Consider the following 22918-nt stretch of genomic DNA (forward strand, 5'->3'; position numbering starts at 1 on the left):
ATGTACAGATTTCTCTGAAGAAACCATGGAGGCAAGAAGACAGTGGCATGATATATTTAAGATACTGAAAGAGAAAAACTGCCAACCAAGAATTCTATATCCAGCAAAACTTCCCTTCAAAAATGAGGGAGAGATTAAAACATTTTCAGACAAACAGACACTGAGAGAGTTTGTGAATAAGAGACCAGCACTACAAGAAATACTAAAGGGAGCGCTACAGGCTGATAGGAAAAGACAGGAGAGAGAGAGTTGGAGAAGAGTGCAGAAATGAAGATTATCAGGAAAGGTAAAAGGAGAGGAAAAAATAAGATATGACATATAAATTCCAAAAAACAAAATGGTAGTAGAAAGTACTGCCCTTACAGTAATAACACTAAATGTAAATGGATTAAACTCCCCAATAAAAAGACACAGACTGGCAGAATGGATTAAAAAACAGGACCCATCTATATGCTGTCTACAAGAAACTCACTTTAGACACAAGGACAAACATAGACTGAAAGTGAAAGGTTGGAAAAAGATATTTCATGCAAACAACAACCAGAAAAAAGCGGGAGTAGCTATATTAATATCAGACAAGTTAGACTTCAAAAGCGAAACAATTAAAAGAGACAAAGAAGGACACTATATATTAATAAAAGGGTCAATTCATCAAGAAAACGTAACAGTCATAAATATTTATGCACCAAACCAGAATGCCCCAAAATTCATGAGGCAAACACTGCGATCACTGAAAGGAGAAATAGATACCTCTACAATAATAGTTGGAGACTTCAATACACCACTCTCATCAATGGATAGAACATCTAGACAGAGGATCACTAAAGAAACAGAGATGTTGAATTGTATGATAAGTGAACTAGACTTGACAGACATTTATAGAACACTACATCCAACAACAGCAGGATATACTTTTTTTCTCAAGTGCTCATGGAACATTCTCTAGGATAGACCACATGTTGGGTCACAAAGCAAGTCTCAACAAATTTAAAAATATTGATATTATACAAAACACTTTCTCAGACCACAATGGAATGAAGTTGGAAATAAATAAAAGGCAGAAGGTCATAAAATTCACAAACATATGGAGGCTAAACAACACCCTCTTAGAAAACCAGTGGGTAAAGGAAGAAATTACAAGAGAAATTAGTAAATACCTCGAGGCAAATGACAATGAAAACACAACTTATCAAAACTTATGGGATGCAGCAAAGGCGGTGCTGAGAGGGAAATTTATTGCCCTAAATGCCTATATTAGAAGAGAGAGCAAAAATTGAAGAGTTAACTGCTCACCTGGAGGAATTAGAGAAAGAACAGCAAACTAACCCCAAAGCAAGCAGAAGGGAAGAAATAACAAAGATTAGAGCAGAAATAAATGCAATTGAGAACAGGAAAACAATAGAGAGAATCAACAAAACCAGAAGTTGGTTCTTTGAGAAAATCAATAAAATCGATGGACCACTGGCTAGGCTAACAAAAAAAAGGAGAGAGCAGATGCAAATAAATGCAATCAGAAATGGGAAAGGAAATATAACTACCGACCCTGCAAAAAATTAAGGAGATAATGAGAAGATACTATGAGCAACTATATGCTAATAAACTAGACAACTTAGATGAAATGGACAACTTCCTAGAAAAGCATAAACAACCAACATTAACTCAAGAAGAAATAGATGACCTCAACAAACCAATCACAAGTAAAGAGATTGAGTCAGTCATCAAAAAGCTCCCAAAAAGGAAAAGCCCAGGACCAGATGGTTTCACATGTGAATTCTACCAAGCATTCAAGAACGAATTAGTACCAATCCTGCTCAATCTCTTCAAAAAAATTGAAGAAGAGGGAAAGCTACCTAACTCTTTCTATGAAGTCATCATCACCCTAATACCAAAACCAGGCAAAGATACTACAAAAAAAGAAAATTATAGACCAATTTCTTTAATGAATATAGATGCAAAATCCTCAACAAAATACTCGCAAATCGAATCCAGCAGCACATTAAAAGAATTATACACCACGACCAGGTGGGATTTATTCCAGGTATGCAAGGCTGGTTCAACACAAGAAAATCAATTAATGTAATACACCACATCAATAAATCAAAGCAGAAGAACCACATGATCATCTCGATTGATGCAGAAAAGTCATTTGACAAAATTCAACATCCTTTCCTGATGAAAACACTTCAAAGGATAGGAATAGAAGGGAACTTTTTCAATATGATAAAGGCAATATATGAAAAACCCACAGCTAACATCACACTCAATGGGGAGAGACTGAAAGCTTTTCCTCTAAGATCAGGAACAAGACAGGGATGCCCACTATCACCATTGCTATTCAACATTGTGCTGGAAGTTCTAGCTAGAGCAATTAGGCAAGAAAAAGAAATAAAAGGCATCCAAATTGGAGAGGAAGAAGTAAAACTCCCTATTTGCAGATGACATGATTCTATATGTAGGAAATCCAGAAAAATCTACAGCAAAGCTACTAGAACTAGTCAATGAATACAGCAAAGTAGCAGGCTACAAGATCAACACGCAAAAATCTGTAGTGTTCCTATACACAAGTAATGTGCAACAAGAGGAGGAAATCAAGAAAAAAATCCCATTTACAATAGCAACCAAAAGAATCAAGTATTTAGGAATAAACTTAACCAAGGACACAAAAGACCTTTACATAGAAAACTATAAGAAACTGCTAAAAGAAATTGAACAACACCTGAAAAAATGGAAGAACATACCATGTTCATGGACTGGAAGACTAAATATAGTTAAGATGGCAATTTTACCTAAACTGATTTACAGATTTAATGCAATACCAATTCAAATCCCAACAACTTACTTTACAGAAATAGAAAAACCAATAACTAAATTTATTTGGAAGGGTAAGGTGCCCCGAATAGCCAAAAATGTCTTGAGAAAGAAGAGTGAAGTGGGAGGTCTCACACTACCTGACTTTGAAGCATATTACAAAGGTACAGTGCTCAAAACAGCATGGTACTGGCATAAGGACAGATATACTGATCAATGGAATCAAATTGAGTGTTCAGAAGTAGACCCTCACATCTATGGACAACTGATCTTTGATAAGGCAGTGAAGCCGAAGCAACTGGGAAAGAGTAGCCTGTTCAATAAATGGTGTTTGGAGAACTGGATATCCATTTCCAAAAGAATGAAAGAGGATGCCCATCTCACACCTTATACCAAAATTAACTCAAAGTGGATCAAAGACCTAAACATTAGCACCAAGACCATAAAACTCTTAGAAGAAAATGTAGGGCAATATCTTAAAGATCTTGTGAAAGGAGGTGGTTTCTTAGACCTCACACCCAAGGCACGAGCAACCAAAGAACAAATAGACAAATGGGATCTCCTCAAAATTAAACACTTTTGTACATCAAAGGACTTTGTCAGAAAAGTCAAAAGGCAACCTACACAATGGGAGATGATATTTGGAAACCACATATCAGATAAGGGTTTAATATCCCGAATATATAAAGGAATCCTGCATCTCAATAACAGAAAGACAAACAATCCAATTAAAAAATGGGCAAAAGACATGAACATTTTTCTGAAGAGGAAATACAAATGGCTCAAAAGCATATGAAAAAATGCTCAACTTCACTGGCTATTAAGGAAATGCAAATCAAAACCACAATGAGATATCATCTCACACCTACCAGAATGGCCATTATCCAAAAAACAGAAAATGACAAGTGCTGGAGAGGATGTGGAGAAAGAGGCACACTTATTCATTGTTGGTGGGAATGTAGAATGGTGCAACCACTCTGGAAGACAGTATGGAGGTTCCTCAGGAAGCTAAATATAGATTTGCCATATGACCCAGCTATTCCATTGCTGGGTATATACTCAGAGGAACTGAAACTTAAGACACAAACAGACATTTGTAAACCAATGTTTATTGAAGCATTATTCACAATTGCCAAGAGATGGAAACAGCCCAAATGTCCATCAAAGGACGAGTGGATAAACAAACTGCGGTATATACACATGATGGAATATTATGCAGCTGTAAGACAGAACAAAGACATGGATCATGTAATAATGTGGATGAACCTTGAGGACATTATGTTGAGTGAAGTTGGCCAGAAACAAAAGGACAGATTCTGTATGGTCTCACTAATATGAACAGACATTAATGAACAAACTTTGGGAGTTAAAAGCTGACAACACAGGCGACCAGGAGATAGAAAGAGGGCAGAGATCAGCCATTTGATGCTGAAGGACTACAGAATGTTTAGGATTGATTGCATAGATCCAGAAATAGATAGCATAATACTGTGTGATGGTAGCACGGTATTGTAAGTACACTGAACAAAGATGTCTGTGAGTAAAGCTGAAAGAGGTGGGATAGGAGAATGTATGACACCAGAGGTAAAGATAGATGATAAAGACTGGGACTGTATAACGTGGCAAAAACTGGAGTGGCCAATGACTGTTACTAAATATACAAATGTAAAAATGTTTTTGCATGTGGGAAAGCAAATGAATGTCAACCATGTAGAAATTTGAAAAAGGGATGGTATTCAGGAAAAAACATAATCAAAGCAAACTGGAGTCTATGGTCAACAGTAACATTGTAATATACCTCCATTAAATGTAACAAAAGCAATACGCCAATGCTAAATGTATATGAGAAGGGGATATAGGGGAGTAATATGGGATTCTTGGTAGTGGTGTTATTTGCTGTCCTTAGTAGTATATTGTATTGCATGACATGTTATTTTTCTTTTTATCATTTTTTCTTATTGCTAAAAAAAAAACAAAAAAAAAAAAACAACAATTTTTCTTGTAGTAATAAGTATGTTCAAATGCTGATTGTGGTGATAAGTGTACAACTTTATGATGATACCATGAACAACTGATTGTACACTGTGGGCAAATATATGGTATGTGAATATAACTCTATAAAATTGTAGGAAAATATATATATAGGAGTAAAAGTGTTGGAGAAAACATGGTGAGAGGGATGATGCCTCACCAATATGGACTAACTACAATGTGTAAACTCAGAATTGAATCTTAGAACATAGCCTAACGTGGACACAATAATTGTAATAGTCCCTAGATTGTAAGCTCTTACAGCAGTTAACTCTATCCCTGAAGTGTAAGGCCTATCTCTAAACTTTGAGATACTGATCCCCTAGCGTATGTTGTCACAAACACTGGGACTGGCGGTTTGATGTGCTGTGCCCTTGAGCATGGGACTTGCCCTTATGAAGCTCATTACCACAAAGGAGACTCTAAACTTGTATGTAATGGTGCCTAAGAGTCTCCCCCTGAGTACCTCTTTGTTGCTCAGATGTGGCCCTCTCTCTCTCTAACTGAGCCATCTCGACAGGTGAACTCACTGCCCTCCCGCCTACGTGGGACCTGACTCCCAGGGGTGTAAATCTCCCTGGCAACGCAGAGTATGACTCCCGGGGATGAATGTGGACCCGGCATCGTGGGACTGAGAGTATCTTCTTGACCAAAAGGGGGATGCAAAATGAGACAAAATAGTTTCAGTGGCTGAGAGATTCCAAATGGAGTCGAGAGGTCACTCTGGTGGACATTCTTATGCACTATATAGATAACACCTCTTAGGCTTTAATGTATTGGAATAGCTAGAAGTAAATACCTGAAACTACCAAACTCCAACCCAGCAGTCTGGACTCCTGAAGACAATTATATAATAATGTAGATTACAAGGGGTGACAGTGTGATTGTGAAGACCTTGTGGATCATACCCCCTTTATCTAGTGTATGGATGAGTGGAGGAATGGGGATAAAAACTAAAGGACAAATGGGGTGGGATGGGGGGATGATTTGGGTGTTTTTTTTTCACTTTTATTTTTTATTCTTGTTCTGGTTCTTTCTGATGTAAGGAAAATGTTCAGAGACACATTGTGGTGATGAACACATAACTATGTTATCATACTGTGGACAGTGGATTATATATCATGGATGATTGTATGGTGTGTGAATGTATTTCAATAAAACTGAATTTAATAAAAAAAAAGAAATTAAAAAAAATACACTAGAGGTATACAACAGTAGATTTAAACAGGATTAAGAAAGAATCAGCAAGCTAGAAGACAGGACAATCAAATTCACACAATCAGAAGAACAGGTAGAAAAAAGAATAGAAAAAAAGTTGAATAGTGTCTCAAGGACTTGAGTAACACAGCATGGAGTATACAGACATATGCATTAAGGGAGTCTCAGAAGCAGAAGAGAAAGGAAAAGAGGTAGAAGAATATTTGAGGGAATATAGCCAAAAACTTCCTAAATCTTAGAAAAGACATAAATATACATGTCCAAGACAGTGCCACACACTCCAGATAGGATAAATCCAAATAGACTATTCCAAGACACACACTAATCAGAATGTCAAATGTGAAAGAAAAAGAGAGAACTCTGAAAGCAGCAAAATAAAAGCGATTCATTGGAAGATGGAGGCATAGAGAGTAGTAGAAGCTAGTTTGCCCCTGGAACAACGAAGATACAACCAGGAACAACTAGTAAATAATCTAGAAAAACTGCGGGGGGACAAACGTGACTGTCCACTCATCATACACCAACCTGAATTGGGAGGAATGCCTGAGATTGCAGCATAAAATCTGTAAGTAAAAACTGCAGATCCAAGCTGGGAGCCCCCTACCCCCACAGCCCGAACTGCAAAGCCTCGTGGTGCTAGAGAACAGCACTCTCCGAGCAAGTGAATATAGCTCAGCTGAGCTCCAGCTGGGGTTTTAATTAACAAACGTGGACTGCTCAATACAAGCTACAAATCCCAACTAGCAGAGAGGCTTCTGGTGACAACTGAACATGGAGAGCCAGAGGGCCGCAGACTGGCCCTGAAGGGGGCCTTCTGTCCCTTTTTTGGCTCAGTGGAGAAAACCTCAGCCATTTTCAGTTCCCAGCACTCTGAGCCAGACAATGGTAGAGACAGCACAGAAAGAGATACAATTCAAATATAAATGACTTCTCCCTAGGGGGTGTATCTTCCCTAAGAGGAATAAGGTGGTGTCAAGCTCTACAACCTGCCTTCCATTCAGAACCAGACCCCAGAGCCTGGGGGAAAACAGCCATGGCCCACACCTCCTGACACTAGTCTGGAGCTACAGGCTGACAGGCGCCACCTGCTGGGCAGAAAAGCACAATGACTTGAGGCCTCACAGAGTGTACCAATCTTTTAAGACACCTCATGGAAACCAGATACTATTCCCTCCTTCCAAGACCTGAGCCCATTCTGGTCTGGGAAAACCTGATTGGGGTAACCAAAGAAACCAGATGCCTAGACAACAGAAAACTACAACCTACACTAAGAAAAACGAAGTTATGGCCCAGTCAAAGGAACAAACTTACACTTCAACTGAGGTATAGGAATTAAAACAACTAATATTAAATCAGTTCAAAAAGTTTAGGGAAGCTATGGCAAAAGAGATGAAGTGTATAATGAAAACACTGGGCATACATAAGGTAGAAAACGAAAGTTCGGAAAAAAAACTGGCAGAATCTATGGAAATGAAAGGCACAACACAAGTGATGCAAGACACAATGGAAACATACAATAGCAGATCTCAAGCAGCAGAAGAAAACATTCAGGAACTGGGAAACAAGGCACCTGAAAGCCTATACACAAAAGAAAAGATAGAGAAAAGAATGGAAAAATACAAGCAATGTCTCTAGGAACTTAAGGACAAAATGAAATGCAGGAATGTACGTGTCATGGATGTCCCAGAAGGAGAAGAGAAGGGAAAAGGGACAGAAACAATAATAGAGGAAATAATTAATGAAAATTTCTCATCTCTTATGAAAGACATAAAATTATGGATCCAAGAAGTACAGCATACCCCAAACAGAACAGATCTGAATAGGCCTACACCAAGACACTTAAAAATCATAATATCAAACGTCAAAGATAAAGAGAGAATCCTGAAAGCAGCAAGAGAAAAGGGATCCATCACATACAAAGGAAGCTTGATAAAGACTATGTGCGGATTTCTCAATAGAAACCATGGAGGCAAGAAGGAAGTGGTGTGATATATTTAAGATACTGAAAGAGAAAAACCACCAACCAAGAATCCTATATCCCGCAAAACTGTCTTTCAAATATGTGGGAGAGCTTAAAATATTCTCTGACAAACAGACAATGACAGAGTTTGTGAACAAGATACCTGCTCTACAGGAAACACTAAAGGAAGCACTGCAGAAAGAAATGAAAAGACGGATGAGAGGTTTGAAAAACAATTTTGGGAGACAGCAGTATAGCAATGTAAGTACAATGAACAAAGATGACTATGAGCATGGTTGAAAGAGGAAGGTTAGGAGCATGTGGGACACCAGAACGAAAGAGGCAAGGTAAAGACAGGGACGGCATAACTCAGTAAAACCTAGGGTGCTCAACGATTGTAATAAAAGGTACAAATATGTTTTTACATGAGGTAGAACAAATGAATGTCAACATTGCAAGGTGTTAAAAATAGGGTGGGATTGGGGGGAAATACAATCAATGCAAACTAGAGACTGTAATTAATAGAAACATTATACTATGCTGCCTTTAATATAACAAAGGCAATATACCAAAGCTAAATCCATACTGGGGGGGGGTGGTGGCAGGCGGAATGGAGGAAGGGTATGGGACTCCTGGCATTGGTGATGGTGTCTAACTCTTTAGTTTAATGCTATCTTTCCTTTTGTTGCTTTATAGCTGCCATATTTTTTTTTCCTCTCTTTCATTCTTTTTTCTTTTTCTTTTGTCCTCTTTCTACCTTCTTTGACTCTTCCTCCTTCACTGTGGAAGAAATAGAGATGTCTTTATATAGATAATGGAGATGGTGCTGAATATATAAATACATGACTATACAGGAACCAACGATTGTTTATTTAAGACACAATGTATGGTGTGTCAACAAAACCGTCTTAAAAAAATGGGTTGATGAAGAAACCTTGAGGGCACTATCTTGAGTGAAATAAGGCAGACACATAAGGACAAATACTGCAGGATCTCATTGATATGAACTAATCATAATAAGTAAACTCATAGACACAAAATATAAGTTACCAGGATATAGAATGAGGCTAAAGAATGGGGAGCGGTTGCTTATTATGGGCAGAATGTTCAACCAGGGTGAACTTAAACATTTGGAAATGGACAGAGGTGATGGCAGCACATGGTGGGAATAAGTAACAGTGCTGGATGGTGTGTGAAGGTGGTGGAAAGGGTAAACTCAGAGTCACGTATGTCACCAGAAGGAAAGCTGGAGGTTAATAGATGGGAATGTATAAAACAGTGAATTTTGTGGTGGACAATGTCCGTGATTAATTGTACAAATATTAGACATCTGTCATGAACTAGAAAAATGTATGACACTATAACTAGAAGTTGACAATAGAGGGGCATATAGGAAAAAATATATATACCTATTGCAAACTATATACTACAGTTAGTAATATTTTAACATTCTTTCATCAACATTAACAAATGTACTATACCAAAACTATGAATCAATAACAGAGGGGGGTGGTTAGGGGTATGGGAGGATTTGAATTTCCATTTTTTGTCTTTATTTCTTTTCTGGAGTAAAGAAAATGTTCTAAAAATTGAAAAAAAAATTAACTGTGGTGATGGATGCACAGCTGTATGATGGTACCATGGGCAACTGATTGTACACTTTGGATCTCTGGAGAATCGTATGGTATGTGAACAATCACAATTAAAAAAATAAATTAAAAAAAAAAAGCAACTCATCACATACAAGGGAAACTCAATAAGACTAAGTACCAATTTCTCATCAAAAACCATGGTGGCAAGAAGGCAGTGGTATGATATATTTAATGTACTTAAATAAAAAAACTGCCAACCAAAAATTCTTTATTCAACAAAATTGTCCTTCAAAAATGAGGAAGTGTTTAAAACATTCACAGATAAACAGAAACAGACTTCATCAGAAAAAGACCTGCCCCATAAGAATTCTAAAGGGAATTTTTCAGATTGAGAGGAAAAGAGAGGAGAGCGTGGCTTGGAGTAGTGTAAAGAAGTGAAGGTCTTCAGTAAAGGTAACTAAATGGATAAACATTAATACCTAATAGTACTATATCCTCAACACGTAACTGTACTCTTTAATTACTATGAGTTAGAATATAACTGAATAAGAAATAATCATATTTCCTGATATTGGATACACAAAAATATAAAGAGGTAAGATTGAACAAATACAATATAATGAGGGAAAATGAAGGGATGTGAGAGCTGATAATGTATATGCTATTGAAGTTAATTAAGTTGGTATGTATGCAAATTGTAAGTTATAGACTTAGGTAGTATAATACAAACCTCAGGGTAACCAAAAAGAGTATTTGAAAGGAATCAATCAGATACATCACAACAGATCAACTCTACACAAAAAGAAGCTACAATAAAGAAGACAGACAAAAAAAAAAAGATGTGATAAATAAAAAACAAAGGACAAAATGGCTTAAGTAAGTCCTGCCTTTACAGTAGTAACACATTGAATGTTAACTGATTAAACTCCCCAGTCAAAAGACACAGATTGGCAGATGGGGCAAAAAAACCCAATCCAATTTCATTTGGTTTACAAGAGGTCTCACCATAGACCCAAAGAGACAAATAGACTGAAATGGAAGGATGGAAAAAGATAATCTATGCAAATAGTAACCAGGAGAGATTTGGGGTAACTATATTAATATTGGACAAAACAGACTTTTAGTCAAAAGCTGTTACAAGAAACAAAGGACACTATATAATAAAAGAGTCAACCCACCAAGAAGAAATAACAATCATAAATACTTAGGCACCTAACCACAGTGCCCCAAAATACATCATGCAAACAGTCACAAAACTGAAGGGAGAAACAGACACCTCTACAATAACAGTTGGAGACTTTCATCAAGGGACAGAACATCCAGATCAATAAGGAAACAGAGAACTTGAGTGATGTGATAAATGGACTAGACCTAACAGACATATAAAGAACACTATACCACTAACAGCAGGATACATGTTCTTCTCAGCTGAGAATCCACAACGATTCTTGTGCATATGAATCAGTCTCCAAGACAGATCACATGCTGGGGCACAAAACGAGTCTCAATAAATTTTAAAAGATTGAAATTATACAGTGTCTTCTCTGACCATAATAGAATGAAGCTGGAAATCAATAAAAGGCAGAGATCTGGAAAATTCATGTACATATGGAAGTTAAATAACACACTCTTAAATAATCAATGGGTCAAAGAAGAAATCACAAAGAAAATCAGTAAGTATCTTGAACTGAATAAAACTGAGTACACACTATATCAAAACTTATTGAATGCAGAGAAGGCAGTGCTCAAAGGGAAATTTACAGCCCTAAATGCTTACATTAAAAAAGAAGAGATCAAATAAGAAAACCTAATTACATACTTAGAGGAGCTAGAAAAACAGTAAACTAAGCCCAAAGCAAGCAGAATAAAAGAAATTTTTAAAAAATAGATAAATGAAATAGACAATAAAAAAACAAGAGAATTAACAAAATCAAAAGTTGGTTCTTTGAAACAATCAATAAAATTGACAAACCTTTAGTTAGAACGACAAAGAAAAAAATAGAAAGGACACAAATAATTAAAATCAGAAGTAAAAGGGGCACATTACTACTGACCACACCCCCCAAAATATAAAGAATAAGAGGACACCAATTAGACGAGATTGAATCTGTCATCAAAAACCTCTCAACAAAGAAAAGTCCAAGACCAGATGGCTTTGCAGGTGAATGCTACCAAACATTCAAGAACAATTAATACTGATCGTACACAAAACTCTTCCAAAAAATTGAAGAGGAGGGAACACTTCCTAACTCATTCAATGAAGCCAACATCACCCTAATACCAAAACCAGATAAAGAAACCACAAGAAAAGACAATTACAGGCCAATATCTCTTTAAGAACACAGATGCAAAATCCTCAACAAATACTGGCAAATCAAATCCAACAGCAATCCCCCCTGTATCACCCTATTTTTCATTCAGTCTTTGTCCCCATTATTCCACTCATCCATCCATATACTGGATAACGGGAGTGATCCACAAGGTCTTCACAATCACACTGTCACCCCATGCAAGCTACACTGTTATACAATCGTCTTCACGAGTCAAGGCTACTGGGTTGGAGTTTGATTATTTCAGGTATTTACTTCCAGCCATTCCAATACACCAAAACCCCAAAAGTTTTATCTATATAGTGTGTAAGAATGTCCACCAGAGTGACCTCTTGACTCCATTTGAAATCTCTCAGCCACTGAAGCTTTATTTCATTTCATTTCACATTCCCCTTTTGGTCAAGGAGATGTTCTCAATCCCACGATGCCAGGTCCAGATTCATCCCTGGGAGTAACATCCTGCGTTGCCAGAGAGACTTATGTCCCTGGGAGTCAGGTCCCATGTAGGGGGGAGGGCAGCGAGATCACCCGCCAAAGTTGGCCAATTGATTTTTGACAAGGGTGCCAAGTCCACTCAATGGGGAAAAAAACAGTCTCTTCAAAAAAGTGGTGGTGGGAGAACTGGATAGCAATATGAAAAAGAATGAGGGGGGACTCCTATCTCACAGTATATATAAAGAGTGAACTCAAAACAGATCTAATACCTAATTATAAGAACCAGGAATATAAATGTCCCAGAAAAAAATGTAGAAAAGTATCTTCAGGACCTTCTGTTAGGTAATGGTTTCTTAGACCTTATACCAAAAGCATAAGCAGTCAAAGCAGAAATAGATAAATGGGACCACATCAAAACTAAAAAAAATTGTACACCAAATATTTCATTAGAAAGCAAAAACTCATTAGAAAGTAAGAAAACTTCTTTAGAAAGTAAAAAAAACAACCAAGAATAGGAGCAAATATCTGGAAACTACAGTATCTGATAAGGGTTTTACTTCCAGAATCTATAACGAAATCCCATAACTCAACAAAATCAACAAAACCCAATTAAAATATGGTCAAAAGACTTGAATAGACATCTCTCCAAAGATCTACAAAAAACACATGACAAGATAATCTATTTCATTAGCCATCAGGGAGATGCAAATCAAAACCACAATGAGATACCACTTTACACCCACTAGCACAAAATATCTGGTGTACAATTTTTGGTGTACAATTTTTTTTTAGTTTTTTTTCTAGGACATTCATATTCCTGGTTCTTGTAATTAGGTATTAGATCCATTTTGAGTTCATTTTTTTAATATACTGTGAGATAGTATTTTATATACTGTGAGATAGTTAAAAAAACAAAAAGGAAATTACAAGTGTTGGAGAAGATGTGGACAAACAGGAGCACTCATTCATTGTTGGTGAGAATGTAAAATGGTGCAGCCACTGAAGAAAATAGTTTGGTGGTTCTTCATAAAGTTAAGAATAGAATCACCAAATGACCCAGCAATCCCTCTTCTGGGTATACACTCAAAAGAGTTGAAAGCAGTGACCTGAACAGATATTTGCACACAGATATGCTTTGTAGCATCAGTAACAATTGCCAAAAGATGGAAGCAGTCCAGGTGTCCATCAATAGATGAATGGATAAGCAAAATTTAGTCTACACATACAATGGAATATTATGTGAAAAGGAACAGGTTCTGATGGATGCGACAACATGGATGAACCTTGTAGAATTAACTGAATAAGTGAGATAAGCCAGACAAAAAAGAACAAATCTTGTATGATCTCAATGATATGTAACAATTACAATAAGCAAATGCATAGTCAGAAACCAGAATACAGGTTACCAGGGGTTGGGGAGGCCTAAGGACGGGGTAATTAAAGTTTAATTGGGGGCGACAGAAAAGCTGTGGTAATGGATAATAGTGAGAGTTGTACAACATTGTGAATGTAATTAACACCACTGAATTATATATCTGAATGTGGTTAAAGGGGGAAATTTTAGGTGGTATATATGTTACTAAAACAAAAATTTTAAAATACAAAAATATCCCATGAAAAAATTTATTTCCAGTAAAAATATGATACTCAGCCCTTGCAATATTGAAAACTACATTCCAATTTTTTTTATTCCAATCTGTTAATTTTGCAAATATCTATAGAATTTCTCACAATAACATAATAATCTAGTTAAGAATGATACTCATCTTTTATTGATATGACTAAAATCTTTAAAAAAAAATCCAGTTCACCTCTTACTGAAACCTTCCATATTCTCATTTAAAAAATAACAAGATAAAAATTTACAGACTAGGTCCTGGCAATATTATCTTAAAAAAAAAATCCAAACAATATTCCAGTATTAATTTATGTCAACCTCCTTTTTTGTCTTTTTAATGGCCATGTGTGTATATTAAAATGCATTAAAGTAAATAAGCTTGAATGACCACAATCGAGATCCTCAGTAGAATAAAATTTACCTTGAAGTTATAAAGGTCTCATGCTTGTGCTTCCCGAGTTTGAATCCTTTAGTAGTTTTGGTTCGCCCTGGAGATGATGGTTCTGACAAAAATGAGCGCTCTAATTCTGCATGCAAGTCAAAATCACTGCAGCATTTTTCAGAGAGCTCAATTAAGTCAACCTTTACCTGCAGTCATAAAAAAGAAACCAAATGAAAAATGTTTTCAATGTAATGTAACATTTGACTATATAAAATCTTATTAACTATATTTGACTTCCATAATAAATAAACTATAGGAGTGTTTCTTTCCCCTCAACTTTTCAGAAAACAACATCATTGCTAGTTTAAAAACACACACCTTAAAAGTTTGGTTAATGTTTTTTTAAAGGGTGGCAACCTCCTCAAGGAAGGGCTATTAATCTCGAAGACCTCTGCTGCATGACTTCCCTATGTAAATTAAACCTGTATTAAATCTGTAATATCTCCAGACAGTTTTCAAAAGAATATGAAAATAACACACTCTGCTAAACAGTCTTAAGTTTCTGTTACAAAAAGATTCTTTACCACAGATCCCAAAAGTTTTAAGCATTTAATGAAGTTCCAACTTAAGATTAATGTAATAGAAATCAAAATTTTTCACTTAGATTTAATTCAAATTTACTAAACATGAGAGCTAAATTTTCTCTAAACCACAGAAGGTCACAATCCTTGTCTCAAAGCAGTTGTGATTCAATTTGAAGTTATAAAACAATCAACTACTAACACAAATATTCCAGACCCGCATTACCCGATATGGTACCTGCTACCCATGTGGGCCTATTTAAACTTAAACCAATTAAAAGTAAATACAAATAAAATTCACTTCCATTGTCATATTAGCCACATTTCAAGTGCTTAACAGTCACATGAGGATAGTGACTACTGTATTGGATAGGGCAGATTATAGAACATTTTCATCACTACAGAAAGTTCTATTGCAGAGAGGTCTAGAAAATCATTAACAATTTACACTAAAAATTAATTCTTTAATGAAATATTAATTGAATTATTTTTTTTAAAAAGGAAAAGCGGCCCTAACACATCACTTCACAAAAAGGTGAAGAAAATTATTCTCTGGTTATATTGCATGTGATGAACAGTAATGTTTTTTTGGACCAGGGAAAATCCAAAGATGCTTTCTTTGATCAAGAAAAGCACCAATATATGGCATAATAAGATGTGGTTAAAATCATCCTCCCTAATATATCTCTAAGAAGCATAAAACACTGCATTATATTCTAAATCCTTAACTATACTCTCATCTATTCAGCATTATATTTAAGAATGAAATTCCCATCCATACAATTTAATTATTTACACAAATATATTATTAACAAATTCCCAAATTGAGAGCAGATACCCCAACAAAATTCCTCTCCTTTTAACCAAATGCAGGAGTGAAATTTTATTTTGTGGGATAGTTTATTCTATACTCTACTGATATGAGAATACAAAACGCTGTAGAGTACTTATGCAAAAATTTAATTGTACCCCAAAAAAGTCTCATTCTCAAATATACAGATCACTAAATAGAAAGCAGCAAAACTAGTGGCATAAAAAACCTAAGAATCCTGGACATCATTATGTAGGCAACTATCATAAAAATAATGTAGTACAAATGGACTTTCAACCATATTATGTTCAACTTATTTTAGTGCTATGAATATCTAAATAAACTAAAATCAACAATAACAATATTTCTAAATATTTAGTAATAATATTATTTATACCAAATCCAGATCTGTATCAATCTCTTCAGCCTGGAATGGAGTGAACCACATGGATTTCAACTGATCATCCATGACATCAGCTAGCACATATGCAGTTCTATAATAAGAACAATGTTTAGTGAAAAATATAATTCCAAAATCAAGTATCTTAGTTTTTCTAGGTAAAATATGTTAAAGGTACCATTAAAAATGTTATCTCTGAAGCAGTTTTTTCAAACAACACTTAAAAAGACTCCTTCAAAGCATGATACACATAAAACCGTATGCTTAGTTGTATGTATACAAATAAAGCACCTAGAAGGATATGTCAACTCGTAAACTGCTTGTGATTCTGGATGACTTTTGTGTTTGCTTCTTGTGCTTTTCAGTTTTCTATATTGCACAATTAAAAGTTTGAAAAAAAATAAATGTCATTTTAAAAACCTTAAGAAGGAAAAAAAAAAAAAAAAGACTCCTTCAAAAGTTAGCCAAGAACTGAGTATTTCTTAATGTAGAAAAAAATAATGTTGACACAAATTTTGATCTTTTGTTAATGTTAAAAAAAAAAAAAAAAAAGATTCCTGGTTTTATTTTCAAAAAAACTAAGTTTATTGCATTGCACTAGTTGCTACAGAAAGTGCCCACATTTAAGTTTTCTAAATTTATAGAATAATTCAACATATTAAATAGATATTGTAACTATAGAGCTCCAAAGATTCAGAGGTACATGTCCTCTAGATCAGCGATTGGCAAACAATGGTTCCTGCTGTTGGCCTGACTGTGTACAGTTTGTGAGCTAAGAATGGTTTGTATATTTTAAAAGAGTAATTTGAAAGCAAACAAAAAGCCCACAGAAAAATATGGAACAGAGACTATATGTGCTCATGAAGTCTAGAATTTTTACTATTCAATCCCTGGCAGAAAAAGTTTGCTGAACCTCTTCTAGATCCTAGCTACTACATAAAGAGCATCTACTCAACCACAAAACATTGCTTGCTTTACCTATTATTAAAGAGATTCTGGAGAGATTCTGGAGCTGAAAGTACTGGTTCTACATCCTGGTCACTGAGAGGTAAAGGATCACCTGATGATTCCAGCATCTGTTTAAGTCCAACTACATTGTCCAACAAAGAATCCAGATTGTCATCATCTTTTGAATGATCCTAGATACAAACCAAAGCAGAATGAGAAGATGATGGTAAAACTTGTACATTTACGCCCATAATCTACTAGCCCTTTAGCAGAAAAGGCTTTATCATTTCACTTTTAAGAAATCTGGAACACCATCTAGAAACTTTTCAATTTAACATTAAGCAAATTAAAATAAAACAAACACCAAAAACACTTGTCATTTTATTTCTAAAGAATGGCAGCAGGGGCACTTCACATCCAAAGAACAGACAATTCAAAAACTACTATCTTCATTTACTCCTTAAGATTCATAACAGTATGGAGAACTTAACCCCAAGTTATTAAATGCAAAACATTATTTGAAAGGATATAAATATCCAAATGAGGATTCACTATTTAAAAAGGTCACTATGAAAAATGTGTACTGGTAAAACTGAGGAGAAAATAAGTCTCAGGAATGCATTGTTTTTAGTTTGTTTCTTTTTTTTTTTTTTTTTTTTTTTACCAAAACAAGCTTCTCTAGTTCAAGGAACAAATTTTCTGGACTTTCTTCTTTGCTTTGTAGAAGCTGTTTTAACTCTGCAGCATTAATACTCATCGTCCGTGATGGATGAGCTCCCTCTACTTCCATGAGACCACTATCATCTCCACAACATCCCTGTAAATGTCACACACAAGTTAAATTTGAGAGCACAGAAATTTGCAAGTAAGCTTCCAAACTTATTCAGATATTTAAGCCATTTGTTGCAACCTTCCCCTCCAATATTTTGGTTTTACATCAGCACAAATGGCTAGTTTTAAGAAGGATCTGACAGCTCAAAGCTGAACAATTCTTCTTTGAGTAACTCACAAAATAAATAGGTAGGCACATGTATTCAATTTATTTGCACCAAGATTTCACAACAAAAATATCCAATGGAAAATACAATGGAAATTGCAGGACATGTAAATATTGACTGATGCTCAAGAGTTAATGAAATAACTGTTATAAATAAAGAACTGATGGAACCTGAAATTCTCTTTCTGGAGACAGCAAACAACTAAAGAAAACAGTAACTACCATATTTTAGACTATATTCAGTCACATAGAAAGTTAATTTATTTTGATAGCAAATTTTAAAAAGTATGCTACACAGTAAAATGAATTTTGGAGTAATAACAGTTTAATACTAGAAAATCTAACCAAAACATATCTTGGTATATGACAATAATACCACAGTCTCACATATGGAAGAATATTTATGGTAGAAGGCCATAAATCTACGTAACAGCAGTTTCAAATCTTTAGAAAACAGCCTACTTTAAATGGCTCAAAATTAACATGGTCTCCCATGAAACTGTACCCACCAAAGCAGATGCAAGACCTAGTATTTTTAAATGAGGATTATAACAATTTACAAAATTGTTTGAAACATATCATTTGTCCTATAACTGGTCAAAGGTTCATAACAGCTGAATGAAAATTATTCTTAAGACACACCCTCAAATTAATAAACAGGGTGCCTGAAATACATTTGTTCCTTGAAGAAAACACTAGATTGAGAATTTAACCAACATTATGTTAAAGAGCATACAGTTTTAAAGAGAAATTCAATAAACAAGTCTACAAAGGTTTTATTTGCTCTGGAAGAGTGGGTAAATTGGTGAATAGCCTAGCCTATGCTTTACCAAAATAAAAATTTAAGATAATGAGTTAAAAATAATCAGAGTGCATTGATGGGAACAGACAGTGAAGAATTCTCTTTAAAGGAACTACACCTGAAATGTAAACACCACTTATAAATTAACATTAAATATATTTCATTAAAATAAGAATATCAACCAAGTTACAAACTATCAAGACATCTGGTTTCTTTCTCCCTCCTAGTTATTCAACCTGCTACCAAAAATCAGAGCACTTTCATCAAGAGATCAGAAGTTTTTAAGTAGAGTTGAATAAGAAATATTGAAATTATTATTTTTAATTATAAAGATCAAAATAATAGTTAAATGTAGAGAAGGAGCCGGTGGAAGAAACTGAAGGTCACTAAAATTTGCTATCAAAATAGATTACAATTTTCATCTCTCCACACTATCTTTCTTTTCCATTATTATCCATAACAGAAACAAAATTTTTGTTAGAGACAAAATTTTTGTTAGAGACAAAATTTTGAAGAAAATAAAGTCTTTTTAAAATTTGAATCCACTGCTGTTTATTAAAAGCAGTCTCAAAAACCCTAGGATCAAATTTTAGCTTATTTTGAAACTTTTTGCATGTGTACCTAACTTGTGAAAAGAAATAAAGAATTTTTAAGAAGATTTTAACTATAACATACAAAGTTGTTTCATGGAAACAGAATTTCTAACAAAACCATGTGAGATACCATTTCAAATTTCCTTGCTCATTTATCAAACACTTCAGCTATTAAACTGCAAAAGACGTTATGCAAGTGCTCTCGGAAAAAGTTAGGTTTCTGACCTAAATTAACTTAGATTCAGAAAGCGGGCTGAGAAATAGTAAATAGATGTACAAAGACCTACAAAACAGAAACTCAATTAACAGACTGTAAACAGTATAGAAGGAAATGTAATCTCAAAAGGCTTCACAATGTGGGATGAATCAAAACCAGGCACTGATGAACAGATTTCAGTTTGACTGAAAAAGAAAAGAGCCCAATAAGCAATGAGAAGCACAACCAAGAAAAGGAAAACTAAAAGCAGATGAGATTTATGAAGCATGGTATAGTACAAAATGTTTTATAAGGGAGGAATAGTTGCAGGGTAGCTTTTTGGATAGATAGTGAATGATACTGAGTTGCCATGCTAAAGTTTGGAATTTAACCTAAAGATACTAATAGTTACTGTAGGGTGGGAGGACATGATCTGATGACTACTATGGAAGGCATGCACTCAAGCAGAACTATTCAGAATGTATCAAAGAAGTAAATGATTGGAAAGAAACCAAAAGGGAGGCTGCTACAATATTCCAAGAGAATATCTAATAAAGACTTAAGAATTATATAAGAAGCAATTAAACAGAAATTCAAGAGTGAAAAACTGCAATAACTGAAATAAAAAGTTCACTAGAGAGGTTCAATAGCAGATTTGAGCTGGCAGAACCGGTAAACTTGAAGATAGGTCAATTGAGAATATCCAAAGATCAAATATCTTGACAACATCAAGAGTACCACCACACACATAATCAGAGTCCCGGAGGGAGATGAAAGTGAAATGGGGCAGCAGAATATCTGAAAAAAAAACGATAGCTGAAACTTGCTACATTTGATGAAAACATTAACTGATACATCCTAGATTCTCAATGAACTCCAAGTAGCATAAACTCAAGAGGTTCATAAACATTTCAGTCAAACTGCCAAATGACAAAGACAAGGAGAAATTTTTTAAAGTAGTAAGAGTAGTGATTCAACATGTACAAGTCACCTTCAATAAAATTAAAAATTGACTTCTAATAAGAAATGATGAAGGCCAGAGACAGTAGGAAGAAATATCAACCAAAAATTCTATATCTAGCCAAACTATCTTTGAAAAACAAAGGAAAAGTTAAGAAATTCACAGATAAACAAAAACATACCAAGTTCATCACCAGCAGATCTACCCTATAAGAATGAAATCTTTCAGGCTAAAATGAATGTACCTGAAAAAGTAACTTGAATCTATATGAAGAAATAAAAAGCACTAGTAAATAAAGAGTATGGGTAAATACAGAAGACAGTATACATTTATTTTTGTTTGTAACTTTTAATTTCCTATCTTACTTAAAAGACAACTGCATAAGGCAACTGTAAAACTGTTTTGATGGACTCATAATGTTTAAAGATGCAATCTGTATGATAATAAAAGCATAGAGGGGAAGTAAACGGCTTATATTGGAGCCAAGTACTTGTATTATTACTGAAATTAAATTGGTATTAATCTGATCTGGATTTTAATATGTTAAGATGTTAATTGTGGTCTCAAGGGCAAGCACTACAAAAATAATTCAAATATAGTAAAAAAAAAAAACAACAACAAGGAAATTAAAATGGCAGAACAGAAACATTGCTTTAACACAGTGAAGGCATAATAAGGGTACTGAGGGGAAAAAAAAGATGTATGATATATAGGAAACAAAATGCAAAATGGTAGGCATAAATCCTATCTTATCAATAATTAATTGCTGCTCCAACACAAGGGAGACTGGCAGTGGATTAAAAAAATATGATCCAACTATATTCTGTGTACAAGACACACACTTTATATTGAAGGATACTAATAAGTTAAAAACAAAGGATAGAAAAATATCAAACCAAACCAAAAGAGAGCTGGAGGGGCTACATATATCAGGAAAAACAGACTTTTGGACAAAATTGTTACTAGAGACAAAGAAGGACATCTTATAACAATAAAAGAGTTAATCAATGAGGAAGATTTACACATATGCACCTGACAACAAAGCCCCAAAATACATAAAGCAAAAATGAAAAAACTGAAAGGAGAAATAGGCAATCGTACAATAATAGTTGGAGATTTCAATAAGCCACTTTCAATAATGGATAAAACAACTAGGTAGAAAATCAACAAGGAAAGAGGCTAGCACACCACCATAAAAACAACTAGACCTAACAGACATCCATAGAGCATTCATTCAAATATTCTTCTACAGCACATACAGAATATTCTCCAAGATAGATCATATGCCAGGCCACAGAACAAGCTTCAATAAATCTGAAAAGGAATGAAATCATGCAAAGAATGTTCTCAAAGTACAATGTAATGGAATTAGAAGTTGAGATGCAACTTCAAACGTAGAACAATGATATCACAAGATTGACATTTTGATAAGGTTTCCAAAAGCATAAATGGAAATAATGTTTATTAAAATATTAAAATCACCTGTGCAGAAAAAAACAAACATAAAACCTCCATAAAATATGCTATTTATTTGGATTGTGCAAATATTGGTGATGGATTTTAATTGATATTCCTTTTGGAAATATCAAAGTTCTTTTTTATTTTTTATGGTAAGTAGCTAAGTCCTGATGTCAAAGACCAAGAATTAAGACAGTATAATGATTAGACTACAAAAGCATTTGTCTCAGGAACTCAACATTAAATTATAAGATATAATCATGCAGATACTATGTTCACTCATATACAACTTTTCCTTTAGGAACACATCTGCTATATAACATGAAATGCAACTTTAAATGTAGAACAATAATGATATCACAAGATGACAAATTTGATAGGGTTTGTAAAAGCACAAATGGAAATTATGTTTAGTAAAACATAAAATCACCTTTGCAACAACAAAATTATGTAGAAATTAAACACAATCCTAAACAGCTAACAGGTGAAAGAAGAAAGTACAAGGGAAATTAGAAAATACCATGTGATAAATGAAAAAAAAAAAAAAACACAACTTAGCAAAACAAATGGAGATGACTGTATACCAATGTAGCTTACAAGGGGTGACAGTGTGGCTGTGAAAGTCTTGTGGATCACACTCCCTTCATCCAGTGTATGGATGTATGAGTAGAAAAATGGGGAGAAAAACTAAATGAAAAATAGGGTGGGGGAGTGATTTGGGTGTTCTTTTTTACTTTTATTTCTTCTTATTATTCTTACTTTTTCTGGTATAAGGAAAATGTTCAAAAAATAGATTG

General features: G+C 34.6%; 1 protein-coding gene across 2 annotated transcripts in view; it reads right to left on the minus strand.

Annotated features, from left to right (window-relative positions):
• VIRMA (vir like m6A methyltransferase associated) overlaps positions 1 to 22918 on the minus strand; it is a 111254-nt gene that overhangs the window by 5830 nt on the left and 82506 nt on the right. Inside the window, exons 18-21 of one of the 2 annotated variants that reach the window (XM_037802739.1) lie at positions 17779 to 17931; positions 17145 to 17305; positions 16164 to 16260; positions 14414 to 14580 (exon numbers count right to left, since the gene is read on the minus strand). In XM_037802739.1, the coding sequence (XP_037658667.1) occupies positions 14414 to 14580; positions 16164 to 16260; positions 17145 to 17305; positions 17779 to 17931 (578 nt within the window). The remainder of the gene's footprint in view (positions 1 to 14413; positions 14581 to 16163; positions 16261 to 17144; positions 17306 to 17778; positions 17932 to 22918) is intronic. The other variant, XM_037802740.1, reaches the window with a different exon arrangement.

The sequence above is a fragment of the Choloepus didactylus genome, chromosome 14 (assembly GCF_015220235.1).
Source record: "Choloepus didactylus isolate mChoDid1 chromosome 14, mChoDid1.pri, whole genome shotgun sequence".
In the NCBI taxonomy this organism is placed as follows: Eukaryota; Metazoa; Chordata; class Mammalia; order Pilosa; family Megalonychidae; genus Choloepus; species Choloepus didactylus.